Raw genomic sequence first — 25,917 nt, 5'->3', positions numbered from 1 at the left:
CTACAAGTAGCTTTGGTTCTGCATGTTGATGCCTGATTAAATACTGACAAATATGCTTTGCTTGACAAATTAAGAGCAATTAAATCAATTCCATACATGGAGCAAGGAGTCCAGAGCTTGTGACCAGGTAACACAAACTGGAAGCTGCTTAAAACACCACATGCACCATATCTCCGCTGTGGCAGGGTTTGGGCCAAAAAAAAAAAAAAAAAACACAAAAGACAAAAAACCTGCCTAGGGGGACTGGAGAGATGGCTTGGAGTTTAAGAGCATTGCCTGCTCTTCCAGAGGTCCTGAGTTCAATTCCCAGCAACCACATGGTGGCTCACAACCATCTGTAATGAGGTCTGGTGCCCTCTTCTGGCCTGCAGGCATACACACAGACAGAATATTGTATACATAATAAATAAATAAATATTTTAAAAATAAAAAAGTATTTTAAAAATAAAAAAAAACCTGCTTAGTAGGTGAAATCAAGCCAGGCAGGCGGTGGTGGGAGATCTGGGCCTGGTAGGTGTGGAGTTGGTATTCACGAGGGCTCCAGATGAAGATGAACGCTAAAATGTAATCCCACACTAGCTCAGAATTGAGTATAATAAAGGGTCATTTATTTAGAGTTAGGCTCACAGATCACAGTCCTCTGCACAAATGGGGAATAGGAACTGATCCAGCGGCTGTGGAGAGAGCATGCACAAGTTTTACAGGTGCATTTGTATATATAAGAGACCACGCCCAAGTGGGCTGGTATCTTACAGACTGAGGAGTTCCCATAGCAGTGGAGGGGCACAAAGAGGTTGAACGACCTAAGCCAGGCCACCTAGAAAGTGGTAAAGTCAGAACTGAAAGAAAAACTTTGATGTCTCCCAGCCAGGAAGTGTTTTATCTGGTAAATCCCTCCCATTTCCTGGACTCAATACTTGGCCTCTGGGAAGTTTAACATTACTTACTATACCCTCTTTTCTCGAATGTTGCCTTGCCTCCCCTGCCACGGTGCTATCCAGGTTCTCTCTCCCTTCCTTTCACTTCTGACTCTTCTCACAGCTTGACTTTAAGTTACTAATTAACCATCTTAGGGTCACCACACTCAACTCTTATCAGGGATTACTACTCATATCATATCTTTACCAACGGCCCATTTGAATTGTGCTCTTCTCTGACCCATAATTCTAACTTAAGTTCCCTCCCCTTTTGCAGTCTTCCCAAAACTTTATGCGCAGTTTTTACCATGAACCATTAAAGAATGTTGTGAAACTGCCTCAGCTGTCCAACCATTCAGCCCTGTGATACTCTCTGAGCCTCTCATGCATGCCTCATACGCAAATAGGACAGAAATAGCGGATTTTCATTTTGTACTACCAAGGCACAAATCCCCTTACTAGATGACTTTTCTGCCTCTAACATTGAGAAATATCTGTGTTTTGTTTAAAAACAACTTGTAAGTTTCTTACAATTCTAAAAGCTACTATTTTACTATTACATTTTGATGTGCGTGCCAGGCTAGGTTGACATTACTTTATTCATTCCTTTAGATAATGTTAAGAAGTGGATTATTACTATACTCATTTGCCTAAAAGTCTTAAAGAGGTGATATGACCTGTGTACGGTCACAGTTACAAACTGGCAGAGGCAGACTGTGAACCAGGTCCACCGAATGTCAAAGCCCACGTGACTGACCTACAAACTGCCTTCTGATAACAGGTTTTGTGGTGAATAGAGAGCTGTACTAACTTCAACCAAGTTTTCAAAAAACTCCATAGACACAGTTTCACTTAATGTTCGTAAGTCTGAGAAGGTAAATTAGTTGTGCTGTCCATGGATTTACATACAAAGAAAGATAAATAACACATGGATGCAAAAGAAAAGCCAGATTCCACGTGCAGTTTTCTCGGTTCCTCATTCTCTGCATAACACACGGCCTGTACTGTGTGTTGTCAAACACAGGGCAAAGGTGCCGGGAGCAGCAACATCTTTTCCCCATTTTACTTCTAATAGCTTGGATAGCATGATGGGCACTGAAATATTTGTTCATCTGGTAATAAATATTGAGTACCATAAATACTGGTACGTGCCAGGCTCTGGAAATAAAATTCTGAACAAAGGCCATTTGGGTTCCTGAATCAGAGTTCGACACTCAACAGGCAAAGACAATTCCCCAGTGACAGGTGCCATAAGGCAACAGGTAGGAAATGCTGTAGGGTACAGTGAATTTAGAGTAGTCAGAGAAGACATAAAAAAATATGACATTGTCTCACCATGTAACTCCGGCTTACCCGGAATTCACTCTGTAGACGGGGTTAGCCTTGAACGCACGCGTCCATCTGGCTCTGCCTCCCAAATAGTGAATTAAGGGCCTGCGACACCGCATCTGACCCTTAGGGAGCACATTTTGTTGCTGTTGCTTTTCCAGTATGGAGGATTGAAGCTAGGGACTCTGAAATGCTGGTAAGTGCTCTACCACAGAGCTAGTGATAAATGCAAAAACAGGAATCCGCAGAATTCACTGTTAGGCTAGACAGGGATGGTATCTGTTGGCCATTAAGACAGAACAACTCTAACGGAAAACAGCCACTGAACTTTACGTCGAGCAAGCCAGAGAGCCGACGAGGTGTTTTCCTCATGACCTTGCCTTGGCCGCCAGGGTCATCATCTCCCCCACGCACACACCGCCGCCACCCCCTCGCTCCTCCCGGACACTTCCGGCCTGCGCAAGCGCATAAGAGATGGCCTGTCCTCGAGGCGCGCGGAGCCCACTCCGGCACGCATGCGCGCCCCGCCCCGGGCGCCCCCTCGCGAGCGCCTGCCGTTTCTTTGGGCGGGGCAGTGGGCGGGGCCTGAGCGGGCGGCGCGCCGCGGGCGGGCCAGTGAAGCCGGCGCCTCCGACACGTGATCTGGAACCGGCAGTGCCGCTTGGTGACTCGGTCTGTCCGTCCGTCCGTCCGCGGGTGCCATCATGGCGGACGCGGCCAGTCAGGTGCTCCTGGGCTCCGGTCTCACCATCCTGTCCCAGCCGCTCATGTACGTGAAAGTGCTCATCCAGGTATGAGTCGTCGCCCTGCCCTTCCCGGTCGGCGTCCTGTCGGGTCGCCGCCGCCCTCGGCGTCCCGGGCCTCCCCCTCCGGCGACGCTGCCCTTTCCACCCGTCAGGGACGACTCCCCCGGCCTCGCGGCCCCTCTCGGACACATCCCGAGGCTGGCTCCGGGCGGGCCCGCTCCCGCTCCGCAGCCAACTGCCACCCTGCCCTTCCTTGCCGTGGCTCCTCTCAACTTTGTTTTCCTTCTCTGAGGTTGATCCTGGTCGATCGCCACCGAGGGCTGCCCAAGCCTTTCCCTGTCGCCCCTCTGAAACTGACATTCACCTCGCCTCTTCCACCCCTTCTCAAACTCGAGACGTGAGCTACTCATCTCAGGACAAACGTGAAATTCTAGGAAAGCCAACGTCGTATTGTTTTTATTCGCTTTTTCTTTCTGGTTTGCTGTTTCTACTTCTGTTCCGTTCAGAGATTTTAACACCAGATACCCGGATATACACAAGGATCTCATTGAGAAGTAATAATGAAGTCAGATTTCCTAAGGATCCATTGAGCGCTTTCACAGCCGCCCGTGTGGTTCATGACAATGAAAATCACGTTGGTCAGAGCTGGAAATCAGTTCTGTTTAGTGAGTTTAAACGTAATATTAAACTCCCAGATGTCTCTCTTGCCTCCCTTTAGCTTACTTTCTGATCTGCTAGTTATTACGTGATATTTTATATTCATGGATAAAGAAACCTACTTTTAGCTGGTGATAGTATTTTCAGTTGCTGTTCTAACTTTCCCCGTGTTGAGCAGGCCGTTTTATAAGCATTTATTGAGAGTTGACATGCCCCATGCCGTGCCGAAGGAAGCAGGCCTTAGAATCTCTGTCCTCACTTTACCATTCTGAAAAAAAACATGCAGAATGGACCTCATTTTTTTAATTGTTACTCATACAAATTATTGCCAAGTTGACTGATCGATGTTCAGTTTTTAGTGTAGAAGTTGAACCCTCTTTGTCTAAAGTAGAGGCACATTTGGGCTACATTGCATTTTGCAGAACAAACTTAAGTAGTTCTCAAAAGGGCAGTGTTTTCTAGTGACATTTAGTGCTCTTACCTCAACAATTTGCTATCTTAAAGTCTGATTTCACAATATCTGTGTGTTGCCAAGTATCTCAGGGGGTTAGTGAAATTCCCAAATACTGTTTTAAAATTCACACGGTAGCCTGTCAGTCAGCTCAGAGGGGGAATGTTAGCAACAGACGAAAGACCTGCAACAATGGAGTCCAAACTCTCAAGTATCTGTTTGGCACTACAAGTCCAGAATTTATTGTGTAAATAAAATGACAATCATTAATTTTTATGACTTTCTGTATACTGCTAATGAGACTGTACATTTAACACGGACCTAGCATGCAGTTATTTTCATAAGTGAATTACCTAACTGTATGCATTTGCCTTTGTTGTCTAGTTAACCATAGAGGCAGGCAGTTGATGCTGGCTCGGTGAATGTTTTCTTATTTTATTCAAGTATAAAAAATGTAAAGCTGGGTGGTGGTGGGGGCACTCCTTTAATCCCAGCCTTTGGGAGACAGAGACAGGTGGGTCTCTGAGTTCAAGGCCATCCTGGTCTACAGAGCTAGTTCCAGTACAGCCAGGGCTTCAAGGAGAAACTCTGTCTCCAAAAATCAAAAAGGAAGAATAAAAAATTGTAAAAGTATTTGTTAGCCTTATCAATAAACTAGGCTTTCCTGACACAGTGGTTTCCTTGTTCTATTTTCAGGTTGATAATCTCTTAGTTTCATGGTTTACTCTGTAGATTTCAACTCAAAAGGCAACTTGGAGTTTATTGAACCCAGTCCTAATCTATACAACAGGACAAAAGAGTAATAAAGGCGGTACTTCATCAAAGCCTTAAGAAATATAAACTGCATTTTTTTATTTGTAAAAACTATGGAGCTGATAGGGACATGGAGCATAAGGATGGACATGGGGTTCAGTTTCAGCAACAAACACAAAAGAATTTGAGCCTGATTTTCTTTTTTTAAGACCTTGCTGCCAAAGTATTCCTGGGGATTTGCTTAGTGTTGATATATTCCTTTGTTTTTAAAGGTGGGATATGAGCCTCTTCCTCCAACAATAGGACGAAATATTTTTGGGCGACAAGTATGTCAGCTTCCTGGCCTCTTTTGTTATGGTAGGTGCCTTTGGTTTACTTGGGATGGATGACATTGAACACTGATGGGCTGGAGTGACTGCAGGAAACTACGCAGAAGGGCTGCTGCCTTGAGATTCCTTGTAGCTGTGTTTTTGGACTAGAACCTAAAGCTCTGACTTTTGTTCTTAGCTCAGCACATTGCAAGCATCGATGGGAGGCGTGGGTTGTTCACAGGCTTAACTCCAAGACTGTGTTCGGGAGTCCTTGGAACTGTGGTCCATGGTAAAGTCTTACAGGTAAGAGGAAGTCAATGTTCTCATACCTTTGAGTTGCCTTTTGTGTACAATTTATTTCATTGATTTCAAAGATAAACTAATAACCTGACTTTTTTCTCTTAATTGATTAATTGGTTAACTGATTGATAGAAGACAGGATTTCTCTGTGAAACATAGACTGGCCTCAGAACTTGCTTAGTAGCCTCAGCTGGCCTTGAATTGATTCTGCCTTCTGAGTGGTTGCCCACATGCCTGTTTTGAAAACATGTTCTTGAAATACCCACTCTTCCCCCATGAAACAAAGGAAATTTGTGCAATTAAAGTCATTGACTTTGATATATGTGACCTTCCTTTAAAAGCGGTTCTGAAGGGCTGGAGAGATGGCTCAGTGATTAAGAGCATTGCCTGCTCTTCCAAAGGTCCTGAGTTCAATTCCCGGCAACCACGTGGTGGCTCACAACCATCTTTAATGAGGTCTGGTGCCCTCTTCTGGCCTGCAGACATATACACAGACAGAATATTGTATACATAATAAATAAATAAATAAATTTAAAAAAAAAAACGGTTCTGAATAGAAAGTACTTCCGTTCACCTATACAGTTTGACTTTTTATTATTATTACTTAGTTATTGTAAGGGAAAAAATCTGAGTAAAACACCCTTTTTTCCCTGGAGTTACCTTTTACATTGTTAGTATTATCTCAGTGACACATTTCCTTTTCAAAATATTGAAAAGTAAAGAAGCAAGAGCTGCTGCTAGGCATAGTGGATTGTGCTTGTAACCCTAGCATTCAGGAGTTCAAAGCCAGCCTCAGTTACATCCTGAGTTATAGGCCAGCCTGGGTTGCATAAGACATTGTCTCAAAAAGAAAAAAAAAGCACAGTTGAGGTGGCTCAGCAGTTGAAGATATCATGATGACTTGAATCTGATTCCCAGAGATCACATGATAGAAGGCAAAAACTGACTTTGGCAAGTTTTCTTCCGATTTTTTGTATATGTGTGGTAGACAAACACAGATAATAAAAAATAAAGTTTAAAAAAGAAAGAAAAATGTAACAGCTGAGATGCAGATTGGTGGTAGGTGCTGACATAGCCTGTACAAGGCTCTAGTTTTAATCTCCAGCACCAGAAAAAGAATCTACGCACAAGGTCAGGAATGATGGCAGTTCTCCCTCCGCAGTGTGGGTCATGGCTGTATGGATGCTTGCCTCACAAGTTGTATATTTCTGCTTTTGTTCACTCTTTGTATTTCAGAGTTTGTGTTGTTGGGTTTAGTTTTGTCTATGTGTGATGCATATGCATGTTTCTCAGTGTGTGTGCACATATTTGAGCAAATGAGTCGCTGTACACAAGCAAAGGTCAAAGAACACCCTCTAGTGTGGCCCTTACTTTCCATCTTGTTTGAGACAGGGTCTCTTGATTCACTGTTGTGTACACACCGGGCTTGCTAGCCCATAGGGTCTTGGGGTTCTGTTTCGGCCTCCCACCTTTCTGTAGGAACCCAAAGATTACAGATGAATGGAAATTTTGCATGGGTTCTTGGGCGTCTAACTTGGGTTCTCATGTTTATGCAGCAAAGATTTTACCTACTAAGATGTCTCCCTAACCTTGTATATGTGTTACATTACATAATAAAAAATCTTTTTCTTCATTTATGACTTTTTTATTTACTTTGAGACAGGGTTTGCTATGTAAACCAGGCTGACCTTGAATTCCCAGAGACCCCTCTGTCTCCTTAGTGCTGGGATTAAAGGTGTGTGCCACACACCTAGCCTCATGGGCTTTTGTTTGTTTGTTTTTTATTTGTTTGTTTGGTTTTGGTTTTTCAAGGCAGGGTTTCTCTATATAACAGCCCTGATTGTCCTGGAACTTCCTTTGTAGACAAGGCTAGCCTCAAACTCGTAGAGATCCTTCTGCCTCCCAGGTGCTGGGATTAAAGGTGTATGCCACCACACCTGGGCTCATTGCTTGCATTTTTAAAAGTTACAAACAAACAAAAACCTGATGAATGCACATAGTAAAGGTTTTTGGAAGCAGCAGTCCTACAGCCCTGTGCTGCAGTGGAGAGGGGTCTAAGCCCATACTTCTCAAGATTCCTCACATCACACGTGGCCATGCCATGTGCTGAGTCTCTGAGTGTCCTGGTGCCAGCTGATCTAGATGGAGGGTGGCCATGGCAAGGAAACATCTCAAACATACTGTGAGGCTGGTCGGGGTCTCCTGTAGCTTCTGCCAGGTTCTGGTCCCATTTGATTCAGGGTTGGTTACTTCCAAGCAATCAAAATGGTGAAATGCTATAGCAGCTGGGTAGCCTGGCCTATGTGTAGTGTGCTCATCTGCCCACAGGCAGTGGTTTGTAGGAGGGTGTTGGGCACCTCCTAGAGCTCCTGAGGCTGAAAGAGCTATAGAAGCTGTTACTGTCAGCATTGGGAAAAGTACTCTTAGGGTTAGGGACATTTCCAGACATTTTATAAACTTGAATGATGCAGCCCAAGTGAGCAATACTTGAGTTCTAAGTTTGACCACTGTTATAATTTGTACCAGACTTCCAGCATGCTGTAGGCCTTCCTGGATAGACCTTTACCAGGGCCACGGTTAGCATTTTACCCCTTTGTGCCCTGCAGCCTTTCAAGGGCTGGGTGTTATATTGTACACAGAAGGCAGCCACTGATGTGACATTCTAGGGAACCTAGTTTGAAGGTGCTGAGCTATGCCCGAGGTCCCCTGGACACATATAGGTAGCATTTGGCCTGGGAGAAATCTATGCACCCAGACGTGCATAAAAGCTTACAGAGCTGAGGACAGAAGGGAAGCAGTGGGCTGCAGGATGTTTTCAAAAGGGCATGTTCCCAGTCTGAAGGGGGAAAGTGTTTTTAACAAAATCTCAATCGTTTTACCAATAGAGACTTGGGAGCCAGATACAGGAGTGAAAGCCTGCTAGCTCAGAGAGGCAGAGAAAGCACCCAGCTGACCTTCCTCCTCAGCCATCTCAAACCTCTCCTCAAACTCAGTGTCCCTCCCTTCTACCTCCTGTGCCTCTCTGTCCCACTGTCCTGACTCCTTATTACTCTGTTTTTTCTTGTTCACTTCCTGTCAACTGGTAGTTTGCTCTGCCTCTTGACCTATGTATGGTTGACTTTATTTAATCCTGTTTACAATATTCAAGCAGAAAGCTCTTGGATTAAAGGTATGTGCTAGGGCTGAGCCACACCATGGCTAAAAACAGGTTTTTCCAGTAAATAACAAAATCTTGGGGTTCACAATGTAATCAAATATTCTACAACTGAAAAGCCCATACCCTTGTCTTCTTGGGCCTTCTGCCCATTCTTGCAGGCATCTTCCAAGAGTCTTGTGCATCTTCATCTATTGGCATTGTTGCCTACTCTGTTCCCTAAGCCACAGTCAGCTGGGAAGACCCTAAGATAGTATCAGTGGCTGTCAGGAGTCTGCTGTACAGACCTAGGTGATGAGGAGACTTCTTTGGGCGGTGGGGGGGGGGTAGGGGAGTAGAGGTTAAATTAATTCTTTTTACTAAAGAAAGTATTGAATGCTTTTTATCTTATAAGACTAGAAAATAAAACTCAGGTTTGGTCTCCCAAGCTTAAGCCCAGCACTTGGAAGTTAGAGGCAAGAGTAAGAGTTCAATTCAAGGTCATTATTAGGTATGAGACCTGTCGCTAACAGAGAGAGAAAGTGGCAAAGAAAATAAAAAAGCTAGTTGTCACCTACTAAACATGTGTTTTTTGTTGTTGTTGTTACAAGACAAGATTTCTCTTTAGCTTTGGAACTTGCCCTGGAACTAGCTCTTGTAGACCGGGCTGGCCTTGAACTCACAGAAATCCACCTGCTTCTGCATACGCCACCACAGCCCGGCCTATAATGAATAAATCTTTAAAAAGTAAAATGAGAGAGAGCAAACTGGGCAGCCTTTAATCCCAGCACTTGGGAGGCAGACGGTCGGGATCTCTGTAAGTTCAAGGCCAGCCTGGTCTACCAGAGCGAGTTCCAGGACAGGCTCCAAAACTACAGAGAAACCCTGTCTCGAAAAACCAAAAAAAGAGAGAGGGGGGAGGGTGGGAGGGAGAGAGGGAGAGAGAAGCAAAAAAACATTTTCAAACCAGGAATATGATAGGCGCTGGCCTATGATGCCAAGGGGGGAAAAAGTTTTTAGGAACGTTTGCTTCAGATGTTTGATATGTTCAACTTTGCAGTAATACCACCTTAGAGATAGTTATTTCCAGCCGATTAATGTGAGGTAGAATTGGGAGACTGCAGAAGAGAATGAGTGCTTTCATTTTCTGTCATTGCCTTCTCACGGGCACATTGGTAATATTATTGCTCGTTTCTATCTTCTCTATAGCATTACCAGGAGTGCGAGAAACCCGAGGTATGTTGGTGCTGCTCTCTATGTGAGCCTTTGTTTCTGGCACATTCCTGTTGTCTGACCCTTTATAGGAGAAAGAACAGGACTTTTCCTTTCATCTCAGTGGCTGGTGGCTTATGGGGTAGCCCTGGGTTTGAAGATTTCTATTTAAAATCATCAAGATTTCTGTCTTTTTATTTCCAGGTGTTAGTACCTGGAAATGTACAAAAGGAAGGCTCGTCCTCCTTTGACCAAGTTATCAAAGAGGTAAGAAATAAATTTACCCCTTGTTGTTGAACCAGGATCATGACTTCTGCGTTTCCAGGTCTGTTCCCAGTTTAAATTGAGCTTTCCTGTCTAGTAACCCAAAAGAAGAACATGGCCTGCTGTTGGGAACGGGTGTAGCTTTCTCTGTTGTTAAGACTGGGGCAGTTTTTACATTTGTTCTTTTATTGGGGGAGGGTTATTTTGCTTGCTTGTATGCATGCCTGGTACCTGCAGAGGCCAATGGGGTAGTTTTTGGAACTGGTGTTGCAGAAGGTTGGGAGCTGCCATGTAGGTGTGGTGCTGGGAGCCAAATCTGAAACAACAACCAGTATTCTTTACCACTGAGCTGTCTCTCCAGCCCCAAATGTTATTCTTTTTTGTTATTTATTTTAAAAATAGATTTTCTAGCCCAGGATGACCTTAAACTCACAATCCTTCTGCCTCAGCTTCTCCCCCATATGGGATCACAGGAATACACCACCATGACCAGCTCTGAAAGCCAGACCTGATGGCTCAGGCCTGTAGTCCCAGTATTTTGGGAGGTTGAAGCAGGAGGAGCAAAACTCTAAGACCTGCTTGGTCTACAGAATAAAATCAAGGCCAGCCCAAACAACTTAGTGAGACAGATATTGTATGAAAAAAGTATTAAGAGGGCCAGAGATATAGCTTGTTGGTAGAGCACTTACTTACTTAGTATGTGTGAGGCCCTGGGTTTAATTCCCACTACTGCCAAATGAGTGAATGAATCCAACTCTGGTAAGTTTATTCAAACAGGTAACCCTTTCTCTTCTCTGTGGGATTGGGGAAAGTAAGTCTCTTTTTCAGGGAGATTTCAGAAAGTCACTACAACAGAAGGTTGTATCCATGAAAGGTATAACGCAGTGATAGAGTATTAGTTAATCCAGGTATAACGCAGTGATAGAGTATTAGTTAATCCCACTGACTCCAAGACAGGAAAGCTTCGGTCCCTAGTCCTTTGCCCCATACTGAGTGTCGGTCTACATTCCTTACCGGAATATGAATATCGTTTATTTAGATTTCAGAAGTGTGTTTTGATTGTTTCTAGACAACTCGAGAGATGTTTGCTCGTTCTGCTGCTACCCTCATTACACATCCCTTCCACGGTATGTTTGCAGTTGATAGCATAAAATAATCTCATTATTGTACATATTTCTTTATCTTGGTATGGGCATTGACTGCAAGGCTCTGCCTTCATATTTTTGTTCACCTGCTTTGCTGTCTTCTTCCAGATAGCAAAGTGTCTTTAGATGAAAAAAACTTTTAGGGTTATCATAATAATCTCAACATAGTTGGTGGGTTTTGCTTTAATTCAAGAATTTGTTTTGCATTTATTTTGGCAAAGGAGGGGCAGGCGTTCTACAGCATTTATGTGGAGGTCAGAGGACAATTGGGAATTCATTTTCTCCTTCTACAACTTGGTTTCTGAGGATCAAACACAGGTTGAGGGGCTTGTCAGCAGCCATCTTTACTGGCTAAGCAGCCTCCCTGACTCTCAACACAGTTCTTAAAGCAGTCTTGTCTTTGTTCTACAGTGATCACTCTGAGATCTATGGTACAGTTCATTGGCAGAGAGTCCAAGTACTGGTAAGTGTCCGGGGTTTGTTTTTCTTCTTTTTATATGTGTGTGTGTTTGCCTGCTTGTTTGTATGTGTGTCACATGCAGTTGGTTCAGTGCCTGTTGAGGCCAGAAGTGTCTGATTTTCTGGAACTGGAGTTAGAGATAGTTTTGAGCCCCCATTTCAGGCTCTGGGACCTGAACCTGGGTCCTGCAAGAGCAGCATAGTGCTTTCAAGCCCTGAGCATCATTCCAGCTAAATGTATTCTGAGCTGCATACTACATCTTCACAGTCTTTGTGGTTTGCTTTGGTTTTTTTAAACGGCTTTTCTCTGTAGCATTGGCTGTCCCGGAACTTGTTCTGTAGACCAGGCTGGCCTCAGACTCACAGAGATCCGCCTGCCTCTGCCTCCAAAGTGCTGAGGTTAAAGGTGTGCACCACCATCATCCAGCTATCCCTTCCTTCATAGTTAATTGCTTCACTTTTTTTTGTTAAGTGTGTATGGGTGTTTTGCCTTCTTGTATGTCTGTGCACCGCATGCATGTCTGGTGCCCACAGAGGCCAGAAGAGAACACCAGATCCTCTGAGACTTGAGTTAGACAGAAGGTTGTGAGCTACCATGTGGATGCTGGGAATTGAGCCAGGTCCACTGGAAGAGTGCCCAGTGCTCTTAACAACAGAGTCACCTCTCCAGCCCCAGCAGCCTTATTTTCTAATAGAATTTAACTGCTTTACAGGAGTGACAGTGCTGGAAAGTTCTGATGTCAAAGGTCGTTACTAGCCAGGTGTTAGTGGGTGTACCTGTGATCTCAGGTCACTTCGAAAAGTGCGGGCAGGAGTTCAGGGTCAGCCTCAACATAATAAATCTGGGCTGCCCTGGGCTCGATGAAACCCTGCTGGGGGTGGAGGGTGAACTTCGCTTCTTAAAACTCAAATGATCTCTGTGTCCTTTACCTTTTATCGTTACCTAGCGGGCTGTGTGACTCCATATTAACCATCTACCGGGAAGAAGGCATCGTAGGATTTTTTGCGTGAGTAAATGTTGGATTTTCCTGTTAATCATTTTTGTGTTAGTAGAAAAGCTTTCTTGAAAATAAAGTCAATGAGTCTTTAATTTTGAGGAAAAGAATGTTCTCTCGGGGTTTATGTTATACTGTTTACAGACCTCTACTGACTTATATTTTTTATGCTTGAAATAAGGATTTAAAAAAAAAAAAGGTTTCTTATAGCCCAGTCTGACCTCAGACTGAATGAGGATGACTTTGAACTCCTGATCCTCCTATACCTCTACCTGTGGGTGCATGTGTGGAAGTCAGAGGACAACTTGAGAAAATCAATTTTATCTTTTAATGCCTGGGTTTTAGGAATTAAACTTGGGCTGTCAGCCATGGTGACAAAAGCCCTTACTTGCTTTTTGTGTTTTGTTTTTGAGATAGTGTCTCAAGCTCAGAGAGATCTACCTGCCTCTGCTTTCCAAGTGCTAACTTTAAAGGTGTTCAGCACTGTGTCAAATGTGTTTGTTTTTATGATAAGTTCCTTTATAATACAGTTATTAAAATGAGAATAATAATTTTTGAAAGATGGAAACGTCATAACATGTATTTCTATTACTCCAGAATAAGCATTTGCAAGGCTTGACCTTGGAAAGGTTAAGTGACTGCTTGACTAACAGAAACGCACCGTGGGCAGGGAAATGGTCCTTTACCTTTCCAGCGTCTCCATAATTAGTTGATGCTAAAAATCAAATACATGTCTACCACTGAGCTGAGTCCCAGATTTCTTTTTCTTTTCTTTGGTTTGATTGTTATTTTATATGTATGGATGTTTTGGTTACATGTATGTGCAGAGGCCACCATGTGAGGAAGCCAGAATATGGTGTCTGAGCCTCTGATCTGGAATCACACGTGGTTGTAAGTCTCCATGGAGCTGCCAGGGATCAAACTGGGGTCCTCTGGGTGAGGAAACTCAATAGACCCTAAATTTATTTAATTTTTTGAGTATTTTTTTAATTTTTGAGTATTCTGACAAATAGAAAGGACAGTTTATCATTAGTCTCATTTTAAAATGTTATTTGTATGTGTGAGTGTACACACAAGCACAAGTGGGTATGTGTTAGAAGAGAAAACCAGATAGATCCTTTGGAACTGAAGGTGGAGCCGTTGTAAGCCGCCATGTCGATGTTGGGAACTGAACCAGGGTCTCTGGCGAATGTGGGCGGACTTTTCTTTCCAGCTTCTCAGTTCCCAGATAGCCAACAGGGACGCTTGATTATACATGCTCAGCTGATAGTAATAACTCTTATAACTTAAGTGAGCCCCTTTCTATTAATTAATTAATTTCTATTAATTATTAATCTGCCACATGATGTTACCTCTCTTTCATCTTGTACCTCCTGCTTCTTCCCTGTGTGTCTCTGGTGACTCCTGACTCCTGACTCCGCCCTTCTTCCCAGCATTCTCTCTGCCCCTAAAATCCTGCCTAGCTATTGTCCAATCAGTCTTTCACTAGCAATGAGAGCAGCACATTTTCACAGTGCACAGGAGGATTATTACACCGCAGACAAGAGCAGCAAGGGCTCTGACCACTGAGCCACCGCCCCGCCCAGCACCAGTTTCATTTAAAGTGTTAGGAGCCTGCACTGTACCTGGGTTTGTAGTGTGCTTGCCTAGCATATGAAAAGCTTTAGGTTCATGCGCTAGCACATAAAAACCTGGCCATACTGGACTATACATGCCAATAATCCTGGCATTCAAGAGGAAGGGATAAGAGGATCAGAAGTTCAAGGTTATCCTTGTATACATAGCAAGTTTGAGGCCAGCCTACATGAAAAACTTGTGTTTCCTGGGTTTGATTGACCTAGTTTGAGTGGCACTGGGAACATTACCTTGCAGATGGAAGAGCTGAGTTTGAATGCCAGTTCTGTCACTTAAAACACTGCCATGCAGCAAATGAATGTCTTAAATGCTGGAAAAAAAGACATGGTTTTAAGTATCAAGTAGTTTAGTAAAACAGTGTTATAAATCTCCTCTGCAAAGCACCTTGCAAATCTTTGGCCCTTCCTGTTATGGTTACTAATAGTAAGTGTGCTGTTGGCTGTAATTCATAAAGGATTATAGCTGACCTGTATTCTAAAAGTGGGAACAAAAGCCATTACAGGTCAGCATTAGTACAGCTGTTAACCAGACTGAACTTGGAATGAGGGCTACGTTCTGGGGTTGATGCTGTTCAGTCCCCTAGAATGTTTTTAAATGTCTTAGCTTTCAAGATGTGTTTATACTAAGTAGATATCTGTTTTACTGATCATAGTTTTTCGCTTACTATGTCTTCATGTAGGGGTCTAATTCCTCGCCTCATAGGTGACATCATTTCCTTGTGGCTCTGTAACTCCCTGGCTTATCTCATCAATACCTATGCACTGGACAGTGGGGTAGGTTATAATCTTGGTAAGATATGCTGGTGAGGGCTTTCTTTGTATTCACCCGGCAGTCATTGCAGCTGTAAGTAAGATGGCAATTTGGTGTGTGCCAGACAACATCACATAGTAAAGAAGATCATTTGAGTTCATAAAGACTGCCATGCTACTTCCTATAGAAGGTACCCGTGGATCTAGCCCTGATATTGTTACGACTTTGAGACTTTTTGTTTTTGTTTTTCCGATACCTAATTTTAGAGCATACAATATAAGCAGAATAGCTGTTTGTTATGTTTGGGGGTTTACCACATCTTCTGGGGTATTGAAGGGGCTCCTAGAAATCTCCGTCTCAGAGGTTTTGAGGGTTTGAATTATCTTCCAAATATTGAGGCTGGTACATTTCTTCCTACATTATCGTAGTGTGATAGGAATTTGCCAGTAGTTATTGATGAGAACGATCAATTAGGAAAAAAAATTTCCAAGACAGAATTTTTCTAGCTGTCCTGGAACTCACTCTGTAGACCAGGCTGGCCTTGAACTCATAGAGATCTGCCTGTTTCTGCCTCCCGATACTGGGACCAAAGGCCTGTGCCACTACTGTCTGATTGTTTGTTTGTTTGTTTGTTTTAGTATTTTAAGATTTATTTATTTTAGCTGGGCAGTGATGGACACCTTTAATTCCAGCACTTGGAAGGCAGAGGCAGATAGATTTCTGTGAGTTTGAGGCCAGCCTGGTCTACAAAGTGACAGCCAAAGAAACACAGAGAAACCCTGTCTCAAAAAATATTTATTGGCCGGGCGGTGGTGGCGCACGCCTTTAATCCTAGCACTCGGGAGGCAGAGGCAGGCGGATCTCTGTGAGTTCGAGACCAGCCTGGTCTACAAGAGCTAGTTCCAGGACAGGCTCCAAAGCCACAGAGAAACCCTGTCTCGAAAAATTAAAAAATATATATATATTTATTTTATGTATATTGTTCTCTATCTACATATACTCCTGCATGCCAGAAGAAAGTATCAGATCCCATTATAGATGGCTGTGAACTGCCATGTGTTTACTGGGAGTTGAACTTGGGACCTCTGGAAGAGTTGCCAGTGCTCTTAACCGTTGAGCCATATCTCCAGCTCCTGGAAATCTTTTGAAAGGGTCTCCCTATGCCAATCATCTTGACTGTATTTTTTTTGTTGTTGTTAAAATGGGATCTGACTATGTAACCCTGACTTGCCTGAACTAATATAGACAAGACTGGCCTTGAGATCCTCTTATATGTCTCTCAAGTGCTAGGTACAAGGCATGTACCACCATGCCCAGCCTTGGCTGCCTTTTTTTTTTTTTTTTTTTTTTTTTTGAGTTATTTATTGCTGGGCAGTGGTGGCTCACACCTTTAGTTCCAGGACTTGGGAGGCAGCGGCAGGCAGGTCTCCATGAGCTCAAGGCCAGCCTGGTCTACAAGAGCTAGTTCCAGGACAGCTAGACTGTTAGACAGAGAAATCCCATCTTAAAAAACAAAATCAAAAAAAGTTATTTATTATATACAGTGTTGTGCCTGTGTGTATGCCTGCAGGCCAGGGAGGGCACCAGATCTTATTATGGATGGTTGCAAACCACCATGTGGTTGCTGAGAATTGAACACAGAACATCTAAAAGAGCAGTCAGTATCCTTAACTGCTGAGCCATCTCTCCAGCCCCTGACTGCCACTTTTTTATATTCGTCATAGATAATTTGTTTTTATTAAACTTCATTTTCACACTGTCATACTCTTGTGAGTTTTAACTTATTATCAGCCTTGTGTGTGAGTCGTTGTAATAGAAGCTCTTTTCCTATTTTAGGTCTCTACCATGAATGAAATGAAAAGTTATTCCCAAGCTGTCACAGGAGTGAGTTTCTTAATCCTCTGAATTTTCTAGGAATAGTTTGTTTGTTTGTTTGGTGGCGGTGGCGGTGGCAGTGGCGGTGGTTTGAGCCTGTATGACCACTGTTTTAAAGCTGCCGGCCGCCTCCCTGGCAATGTCCGTCACGGTGCTCCTGTGTCGGGTGGTGGAGACTGCAGTTGCCCTCTCACGGCAGCTTTTGCTTGCCTGTGTGGTTTTGTATTGCTTAGCTTTCGTGGGGGAGTGGAGCAGCTGCACATTGTGCCCTTCACAGCTCACTTAGAGAACTGAACCCTTTGTGCCGTACATTGACTTGGGATGTGGGAACTGCTCATGTGCCAAAGCATGCATGTGGAGGGAGGAGGGAGACTTGTGGACTGAGCTCAGGTCCATCTGTGTTGGCAACTGTGACTGTAACTGAGCCATCTCATCTCACCTGCCTTGGAAAGCTGCTTCAGCCTCCCGCGTAGTTAGGTGACTGACACTCAACACACAGCTGAAAATGGGACTTCTGAAGTAGTTCCCATTGTCTTTGAGAGGGTACTCATCTTCTTTTTAGGGATACTTTATTTGTATTAGTTTAAAACTTTTTCTCAGCCTGGATGTGGTGGCGCGCCTGCAGATCTCTGTGAGTTCAAGGCCAACCTGGTCTACAAAAGCTAGTTCCAGGACAGCTAGGGCTGTTACACAGAGAAACCTTTCTCGGAAAATTCCTCCCCCCTCAAAAAAAAAAAAAGAAAAAGACAAAAAAAAGAAAAAAACGAAAAAAGACACAACGTTTTCTCCTAAGTAAGCAGTTTACTTTCATTTGAATGAGACCTCAATCATAGAATAAGAAGATTGTCTTGGCCTTTTGATAAATTTTGGATACATAAGTACATTGTGGGGGAAAAAGGTGCCCCTGGGCTCAAAGCTATGTAAAAGCATTCCAGGGTTCTGCGAGCTCGGGGCTACTGTTGGAATATTTGAGCAGTACTAACACTAGGCCTTTCAAGGAGAGAGGGGAGCAGTGAAGATTGAGAATGGTTTGGTAACTCAGCTGCTTTCTTGCTGTCTTACAGTTCTTTGCCAGTATGTTGACATACCCCTTTGTGCTTGTATCTAATCTTATGGCTGTCAACAACTGTGGGTAAGTGCTTTTCGGGTTTTTGGCTGATGCATGTGGAAGCCAGAAGTTGATGTGTTTGGTGTTTTCCTCGATGGCGTTCCATTCTATTTACAAAGTAGGGTGTCTCACTGAACCCAGAGCTCATTTGAGCTGGTCTAGTTAGACAACCTGCCATGGGGATCATCTGCCTCTGCCTAAGTGCAGATTACAGTCTTACCTTTATAGTAATATACAGGTGTGGATATGCCTATACATATCCACACCTAATTCTAGGACTTGCACTACAGTGTTTTACCCACTGAGCCTTCTCCTCAGCCTTGATTTTGTCTTTATTTTTTTGTGGTCATGGAGGGTGGAAACCAAGGCCTCACATGTGCTAGGCATATATACTCCACCAGTTAGTTGCAGCCCCAGTCCCCTACTTTGCATTTCTTAGTTTGGTGATTTGCCCCCCGGCCCCATATGACTGGGATTATAGATGGTTGTAAGCCACCATATGGGTGCTGGGAATTGAAGCTGCACCCTCTGCAAGAGCAACAAATGCTCTTGACTGATAAGCTATCTCTGCACCCACTAAGATTTTATTACTAATTACATGTATGTGTGCCTGTCTGTGTAGGGGTTTATGTAAATGAGTGCAAGTGCCCAAGGAAGCCAGGAGAGGGACTGTCAGCTCCCCTAGGACTGGAGTTACAGGCGATTATAAGCCACTTGAAATGGGTGCTGGGAACTGAACTCGGGTCCTCTGGAAGAACAGTATGCACTCTGTAACCAGTCACCACTGGCCTATCTCTCCAGCATTCAGTTTCTATTTTAAACAACGACCACATACCTTTTTGGGGTATATAAACTATACCTAAAATTTCTAAAGTATAGCTGGGTGTTGGTAGTCCACGCCTTTAATCCCAGCACTCAGGAGGCAGAGGCAGGCGGATCTCTGTGAGTTCGAGGCCAGCATGGTCTGCAAGAGCAAGTTCCAGGATAGGCTCCAAAGCTACAGAGTAATCCTGTTTCAAATAACAAACAAAAAAATTCTAAAGTGTGTATGTGTGTGCCCACATGATATACATTGATTACATTGTGTGCATTTGTTGTGTAGGGTACATGTATGTACTTGTGGAGTTCAGAGATTAACATCAAATGTCATTCTGCGGGTGTCATCTACCTTGTTTTTTAGATAGGTTCTCTCATTGGTTGGCTTAGAACTCTCAGATTCATCTAGATTGGTTGGCCAGTAAGCCCCAGGGAGTTGCTTGTCTCCACAGGTCTCGCACTGGGATATGTTAGAGAACACCATTGATTTCCAGGTCCAGATGTCAAGTGACTCAAACACAGTGGCAAATATTTTGCTTCTAGAATTAACTCAAAACTCTGTTCCATAGCTATGGTAGCATATGCCGTATTCCTAGTACTTGGGAGGTGAAGGCAAGATCAGATATTCAAAGCTAAGCTTAGATGCATAGCAAGTTTAAGGCCATGAGATCCTGTGTCAGAAAAACAAAGCAGGCTAGAGAGATGGCTCAGCAGTTAAGAGCACACCCTACTCTTCCTGAGGACCTCAGTTCAGTTCTTAGCACCCACATCTGGTGACTCACCTGTTCCTAGAACTGGAGCTCCAGGGAGTCTGACATCCTGTCCTCATCTCTGGGCACCCACACACAGATGAGCACAAACATGCTCACCTATACATAAATAAAATCTTAGAAAAGGAAACCTAAAACCATTCTGATATAATATCTGACTTAATGTGTCATTTAGACATGTATTGTTTGTTTTCAAACAAAAATTGAAATAGCTCCATGGAATTTTTAGCCAAATTTGACTATCGTATTTGTTTTCTGATTTTTAGAGCAATCTCCATGTTTTAGTTTAGCACATACTTTAAAATGAGTTAAATAGCTGGTCCTGGCAGTGAGCATCTTTAATCCTAACATTCAGGAGGCAGAGTAAGTGGATCTGTGAGTTTGAGGCCATATCAGTCAGACCCTGTAACTCCAGATCCATGGGTTCTGGGATCCTCTTCTGGCCTCAGACACCACACAAACACTTGGTGCAAAGACATTTATGTAGGCAAAACGACATAGACGTAATTTTCTTTCTTTTTTTGAGGTAGTTAGAGAGGAAGTGGTTGGGTTGTATTTAGGTAGGAGAGTGTAGTCAGCAGTGCTGTCTTAGCTTGATGCTTTATGAAGACAGCGCATTTAAAAATCCGTTTCCCCTGGTGGTCAGTCGTATGGTTGTTCATTTATCCACTCATGGAAAATCTAAATGTATCACAAAATAAAACCAAGTCATGATTCTGGGAAAGAGTTTAGTAGGGATGAGGGGGTATTGAAAGAGATGGAAGGGAAATGAGAGGAGTAAGGGAGCTCGGTGGTGGCACACGCCTTTAAGCCTAGCACTTGGGAGGCAAAGGCAGGCGGATCTCTGAGTTTAAGGCCAGCCTGGCCTACAGAATGAGTTCCAGAACAGCCAGGGCAACACGGAAACCCTGACTCAGAAGGAAAAAGAAGGGGTGAGGGAGAATAATAATAGAATACAAGAATATATACTATACATATATAGTATATACAAGTTTCCGTTTGCTGACTTGAAACCTGCTTTACGATGGTTGGTCTTTTCCTCTGGTGTAATTCGTCTTATTAAAACTATCTCAGGGAACCTATGATGGAGATTTTTGCCAAAAAGTCCCTTGAAAATGTTTGTAAGTAACTAATGTTTTTAATTTCAGGCTTGCTGGTGGATCTCCTCCTTACTCCCCAATATATACTTCTTGGATAGATTGCTGGTGCATGCTACAAAAAGCGGTATTTTTATCTCTCATTTTGTTTTTGGTCTCTTAAATGATGTGTCTTGAATTCTGATATTAACTCATTCTTTAACTGCTAATCAGTAACTTTACATAAGCATGCTACCTAGAAACTACTGCTGCGGTAAAGAAGTACAAACTCCTACATGTCAACCACAAGCCATTTGAGCAATTGAATGACAGTCACAAATAGGGTCCAGAGAGATGATTCTCCTAGTTGTTTAAGCAGTAGCCTGATTTCCAACTTACCTTTATTGTGGAGCTGGGGATTGAACCCAGGACCTCACACAGACTAAACAGAAGCCCAGCAAACTTGCCTTTCTGTAACTACTCAGAACATCTTATATAATTCTCTCCCCACATTTAGATATGAAGACTGAAAATAAGACATTACTTAGTAATTTATTAGACAAAATTTTTTCAGAGTGATACTGACAGAACTAGTTGCTTGCTTCCTGTTTTGTTGGTAGATGACGTTGTCAAAGCTATAGTTTATAGTTATTGTGAGGGCTAGATCATTGACCAAACATTTTTGATACCGCTAGACATAGTTGTATGAGGAACTAAGGTAATGGATGGGCTGTCCACTGACTTTAGCATGGGAATCACTTAAAAAGTTTACAGATGGTTCTGCGTGGCCTGCACTTTTTCAAAGATTGCAGAGAAGGGTATGAAGAAGCTCTTTGCTGATTACTTCAGAACCCAGGGTGTTTGATGAGAACGGGTCTGTTCACAGAACTTGGGTTCCCCAGACTGGACTCTAAATGAAAAGGTCCAGTTGTTGCTATGGTTACTTTTGCTCACTGTTAATGCCAACTGAATCCAAGCTAGAATCTTTGGGTGGTTTCAATATAAACTTACATGAATGTTGTGGTTTTCTTCTAAGTTTTTTCCTTTCTTGTTTTCATTTGTTTATCTTTATTATTGTTGTTTTCGCTTTCTGGCGTGCTGGGGATCAAAACCAGAGCCTTCCAAATAATAGGCAAGAAGAGCTCTGCCACTATACTACATTCTCATAACTGTTTTTCATTTTCTTTTTGTGGTGTTGGTTATTGAATCTAGAGTCTTAAACATGTGGGAAACACCACTGAGCTACACCCCCAGCTCTTCTCCAGACCAGATCCTACTGGGGTCTTTGGGGTTTTGTTTGTTTGTGTGTTGTTTTGTTTTGCTTTTTTGAGATAGGGTTTTCTGTGTAACTGAAAACTGTGCTGGCTGTCCTGAAACTGTTTTGTAGGCCAGACTGGCTTCAGACTCACTGAGATCCGCCTGCCTCTGCCTCCCGAGTATTGGGATTAAAGGCATGTCCGACCACCGCCCAGCAAGATCTTACTGTTTTTATAGGACAGTCTCCTAGTGCAGTCCCATTTCTAACTTAATGCTCTTTTGTAGGAGGAAAGAACATAGAAAATGGATTGCCAGAAGTTGCCAGACAAACCTTATCTGGGAAACCATTAATCCTGTATGTGTTTAGGAAAACATCCAAACTGTATTAGTCATGTACAGTGTATCGGATAGCACACCAAGCACTTCCATGACATTTCACACTGGCCTGTGGAGATGGGCGCCATTCTCTACGCTGCTGTTTCACATGTGGAACAGTCGTTGCTAAGAGGAACTTAATATCCTGGGCAGTGGTGGTGCATGCAATCCCAGTATCTGGGAGGCAGATCTCTGACAACCAGAGCTACATGGTGAAACCCTGTCTTAAACAACAACAACAAAAGAAAGCTTATTGAAATTTCTGTAACGCAGTCACTCGGCCTTACTGATGGCCCACGTTCTGTCCCAGTCATTTCAGGTGTCCCAGTTCACGTGCTTTCCTCTTCTTGCTAGGCTTTATTTCTGTTTCTTTTCTTTTCCAGGGAAATATGAGCCGAGGAAACAGTTTGTTTTTCCGGAAGGTCCCCTTTGGGAAGACTTACTGTTGTGACCTGAGGATGTTAATTTGAAGATGTGGAGCAGGGACAGTGACATTTCTATAGTCCCAATGCACAGAATTATGGGAGAGAATGTTGATTTCTATACAATGTGGCGCGCTTTTTTAATAATCATTTAATCTTGGGAAAATGGAGGTGATTGGTGTCTGCCTTTTTTGTTCTTTTTCCTAGCACAACATCATTTTCTACTGGTGTTCCCCTTTAGTTATTTGAAATGGGACATTTTTTTTCTCCAAATTTGTGTTTTAAACAGAAAATAGAAGTATATTCCTAAAGGAACAAGCAGGTTGTCCCGTGGATTTGAGTCTCAGGTTAGGGCTTTGTCAAACAAAGAATAGAATTCCAGTAAGAAAGAAATGATTCTATGAAAGTTGAGAAAATTAAGAAGTCACACATACCATGTGGGAGTTTATGAGTTCCCCTGAGTAGATAGATGCTAGAAAGTCAGCAGCAGCCCCCAATCCACCTCCCACCCGGCTTCTGGGCAGTTGACCTATCTAATCTCAGTGCTGCTGAGTGACTGTAGCAGGTTGCTGCGGAAGTCTTCATGCCTTCACTCTAGAAGAGAAAGTCATCACCACCAGTTAAACAGGTTTGAGCAGGCTTTGGGGAGGAAATGGGATGGCCTTTCACTCTACAGAAGCTCTTGATTTCCCGTAACACAAGAAGCAAATACTGCAACGCTATAGCCCCCAAGTGCTCAGAACCCACCAACCCGTAAGGTCCTAAGGTTTGTCTTCACTGCAGTCCCTTGTGCTCCTAATGTGACTGGTGTGGTTTTCATTTCTGATGACACCCTTGAAAAGTGCATTTGTAACTCTTATCTGGTGATCTGGACCACGTGGTTCCTAGGCTGTTTGTTGCCCAGCTCGCATGTCATACCTTCATACCCTCAGCTGGGCATGTTAGAAACACTTGCTGCAGGAAAATCACTTTTGAAGGAAGACTTTCAACACAAGCATAAAGCTTCTATGTACTCAGGCCTTTGAACAGCAGGTTAAATGTTCCTAAGAAGAGAAAACCTAAGCTGTCGCGTGTTAAGTAATTCACTGGCACTTTGCCTAATGAATAAGCACTGAATTTGCTGCTTTTAGACTTCCATCAATGTGGCCAAGGCCATGATGCTAGGTAGCATGAGCATGCAGGGTCTTCTCCCACTCAGGGTTTAGTGATGCTCCTGATGATCATGAGTAGCTTAGCTTGAACTGTCTCTGCCAAAACTACTTTGTCTCAAAAGTAATGTAAATTTTATATTCTATTCAATATTATATGCATCTGTTCTAATATAAAAAGTGTTTTGCATTACGTACTCTTTTTCTCCCAAAAAACCATCAAGTAAAGATGATGTAGGAAAATGCACCATGTTTATCCTGTGGCTTCTGTGCATATACCCTGTGTTCTGAGAACCTGTCTGACTGTTGAAGGTCAGTCCACCACCAGGGGGCAGCAGGACAGGGGCAGTGATACAAACCTGAACAGGCAGGAAGAGGTTCAGGAGCTCACAAATCACTCTCCATTACATAGCAAGTGTGAGGCTAAACCAAACTACATCAAAATACTATCTCAAAAAAAAAAAAAAAAATACTAGCTGGGCACGGTAGCACAGGCTGTTAGCCCAAGCACTTGGAAGGCAGAGGCAGGCAGATCTACATAAGTGAGTTGAAAGACAACCAAGGCTCCATAGTGAGACCATGTCAAAAACAAATAGTTCGGTCATCTCAATCCTGCTTAATTCAGCTGTGGGTTCTACTAGGGAATAATCCCTTTGGTTTGTCATAAAATCTATGAAAACCTTAACATAAAATTCTGAGGTTTAGCAATGCATGCTTACTTGCACTATAATTCTGATAATTTGGAACATTGAAGCAGAGCACATCGTGAACTTGAGGGCGGCCTGGGCGACATAGACCCTGCCTCAAATAAGACAGTAATGATGCCTTGTGCCTGAAATGCCAGTACTCAAAAGACTAAGGCACAATAGTCTTCCTAGATTCTAACACCATCTCTGAAAACAAAACAGCCTGGAAGGACTGTTTCGGAGGCCTGGAGTGCTTGCTGTTCTGAGACAAGCTCTGTAGCTACTTAGGTTGTCTCTGCTCTTTCCATCTCAGTCCCCAGGTCTGGAATCACAGTCGGGGGCCACAGCTGGCTCAAAAATGACCTCATTTAGCTGACATTCTTGCTATGTAGTCTGTCCTTCGTCTCCCATTTGCTGAGATTTCAAGTATGAAACCCTGCTCACAGTTCATTGGGTTTTCTAGAAAAATGAGCTGGAGTAGACTGGAGAGACCTCAGCAGTTAAGACTCACTATTGCAGGGGACCTGAGTTCACTTTGCAGAACTCACTGGTGACTCACAACTATCTGTAGCTCTAGGTCCAGAGGGCCCAGCACTGTTCTGTGAACACCTGCGCTCGTGTACACATGCACATAATTTAAAATACATCAGTAGCCGGGCAGTGGTGGCACACACCTTTAATCCCAGCGTTTTGGAAGCAGAGTCAAGTGGATCTCTTGGCTTGAGGCCTGCCTGGTCTACATAGTTCAATATGTAGGCCACATAATGCTACCCTATCCCCAAAACAGAAAATAATGGAGCGGGGTGCTTACATTTGTCAACAAGCCTGCCCACCTGAGTTTGATCCTGGAGACTAACATGGCAGGAGAAACAGAACTGCAAACTGTCTTCTGTCCTCCACACATCAGGGCATCCACATGGTGTGGGACCCCTCTGTATGCTGTGAATACCATTGATTAATAAACCGTCATGGGCCTGCGCAGGGGATAGAGTTAGGTAGGAAAAACTAAACAATGCTGGGGAAAAGGAGTACTTAGGGAGAAGCCATGTAGCCTCACCAGAGACAGACTCTAGGGACTTTAGCCGGTATGCCACAGCCATGTGGCGATACACAGATTAATAGAAATGGGTTAAATTAATACATGAGTTAGCTAATAAGAGGCTAGAGCTAATGGGCCAAGCAGTGATTTAATACAGTTTCTGTGTGATTGTTTTGGGGCTAAGTGGCCGGGAACTAACTAGTGGCCTCCTCCAACATCCACATGGACATACAAAAAAAAATAATCCATTAGAAAACAGCTGGCTGACAGTACTCAACTTCATTTGGA

The 25,917-nt window shown here is 43.3% G+C and overlaps 1 protein-coding gene across 3 annotated transcripts; it reads left to right on the top strand.

Annotated features, from left to right (window-relative positions):
* Positions 1 to 2,881: 2,881 nt before the first annotated feature.
* On the top strand, positions 2,882 to 22,926 carry Mtch2 (mitochondrial carrier 2). 3 transcript variants are annotated; one of them, XM_038329769.1, is made up of 14 exons: positions 2,913 to 3,037; positions 3,499 to 3,657; positions 5,126 to 5,210; positions 5,361 to 5,467; positions 9,807 to 9,833; positions 10,014 to 10,076; positions 11,143 to 11,200; positions 11,630 to 11,681; positions 12,625 to 12,684; positions 14,987 to 15,080; positions 16,894 to 16,941; positions 17,997 to 18,064; positions 20,775 to 20,850; positions 22,718 to 22,926. In XM_038329769.1, exons 2-14 carry the CDS (start codon positions 3,610 to 3,612, stop codon positions 22,802 to 22,804), a joined length of 873 nt encoding a protein of 290 aa, XP_038185697.1. In that variant the 5' UTR covers positions 2,913 to 3,037; positions 3,499 to 3,609; the 3' UTR covers positions 22,805 to 22,926. The 3 variants fall into 3 exon arrangements, with proteins under 3 accessions (XP_038185696.1, XP_038185698.1, XP_038185697.1); XM_038329768.1 differs by lacking the exon at positions 3,499 to 3,657 and having other exon boundaries at positions 2,882 to 3,037; XM_038329770.1 differs by lacking the exon at positions 3,499 to 3,657 and having other exon boundaries at positions 2,884 to 3,015.
* Positions 22,927 to 25,917: the final 2,991 nt, after the last annotated feature.

The sequence above is a fragment of the Arvicola amphibius genome, chromosome 5 (assembly GCF_903992535.2).
Source record: "Arvicola amphibius chromosome 5, mArvAmp1.2, whole genome shotgun sequence".
Classification (NCBI taxonomy): Eukaryota; Metazoa; Chordata; class Mammalia; order Rodentia; family Cricetidae; genus Arvicola; species Arvicola amphibius.
This window is presented reverse-complemented; position numbering and strand designations above follow the sequence as displayed.

What these genes read in the sequence shown, in the direction of transcription:
- Mtch2 (XM_038329768.1), top strand. Translation starts at nt 2,951, where the DNA reads ATGGCGGACGCGGCCAGTCAGGTGCTCCTGGGCTCCGGTCTCACCATC. An exon ending in TCCTGGCCTCTTTTGTTATG is followed by an intron (nt 5,211 to 5,360) that starts GTAGGTGCCTTT and finishes TTTTGTTCTTAG; the next exon opens with CTCAGCACATTGCAAGCATC. An exon ending in GGCATCGTAGGATTTTTTGC is followed by an intron (nt 12,685 to 14,986) that starts GTGAGTAAATGT and finishes GTCTTCATGTAG; the next exon opens with GGGTCTAATTCCTCGCCTCA.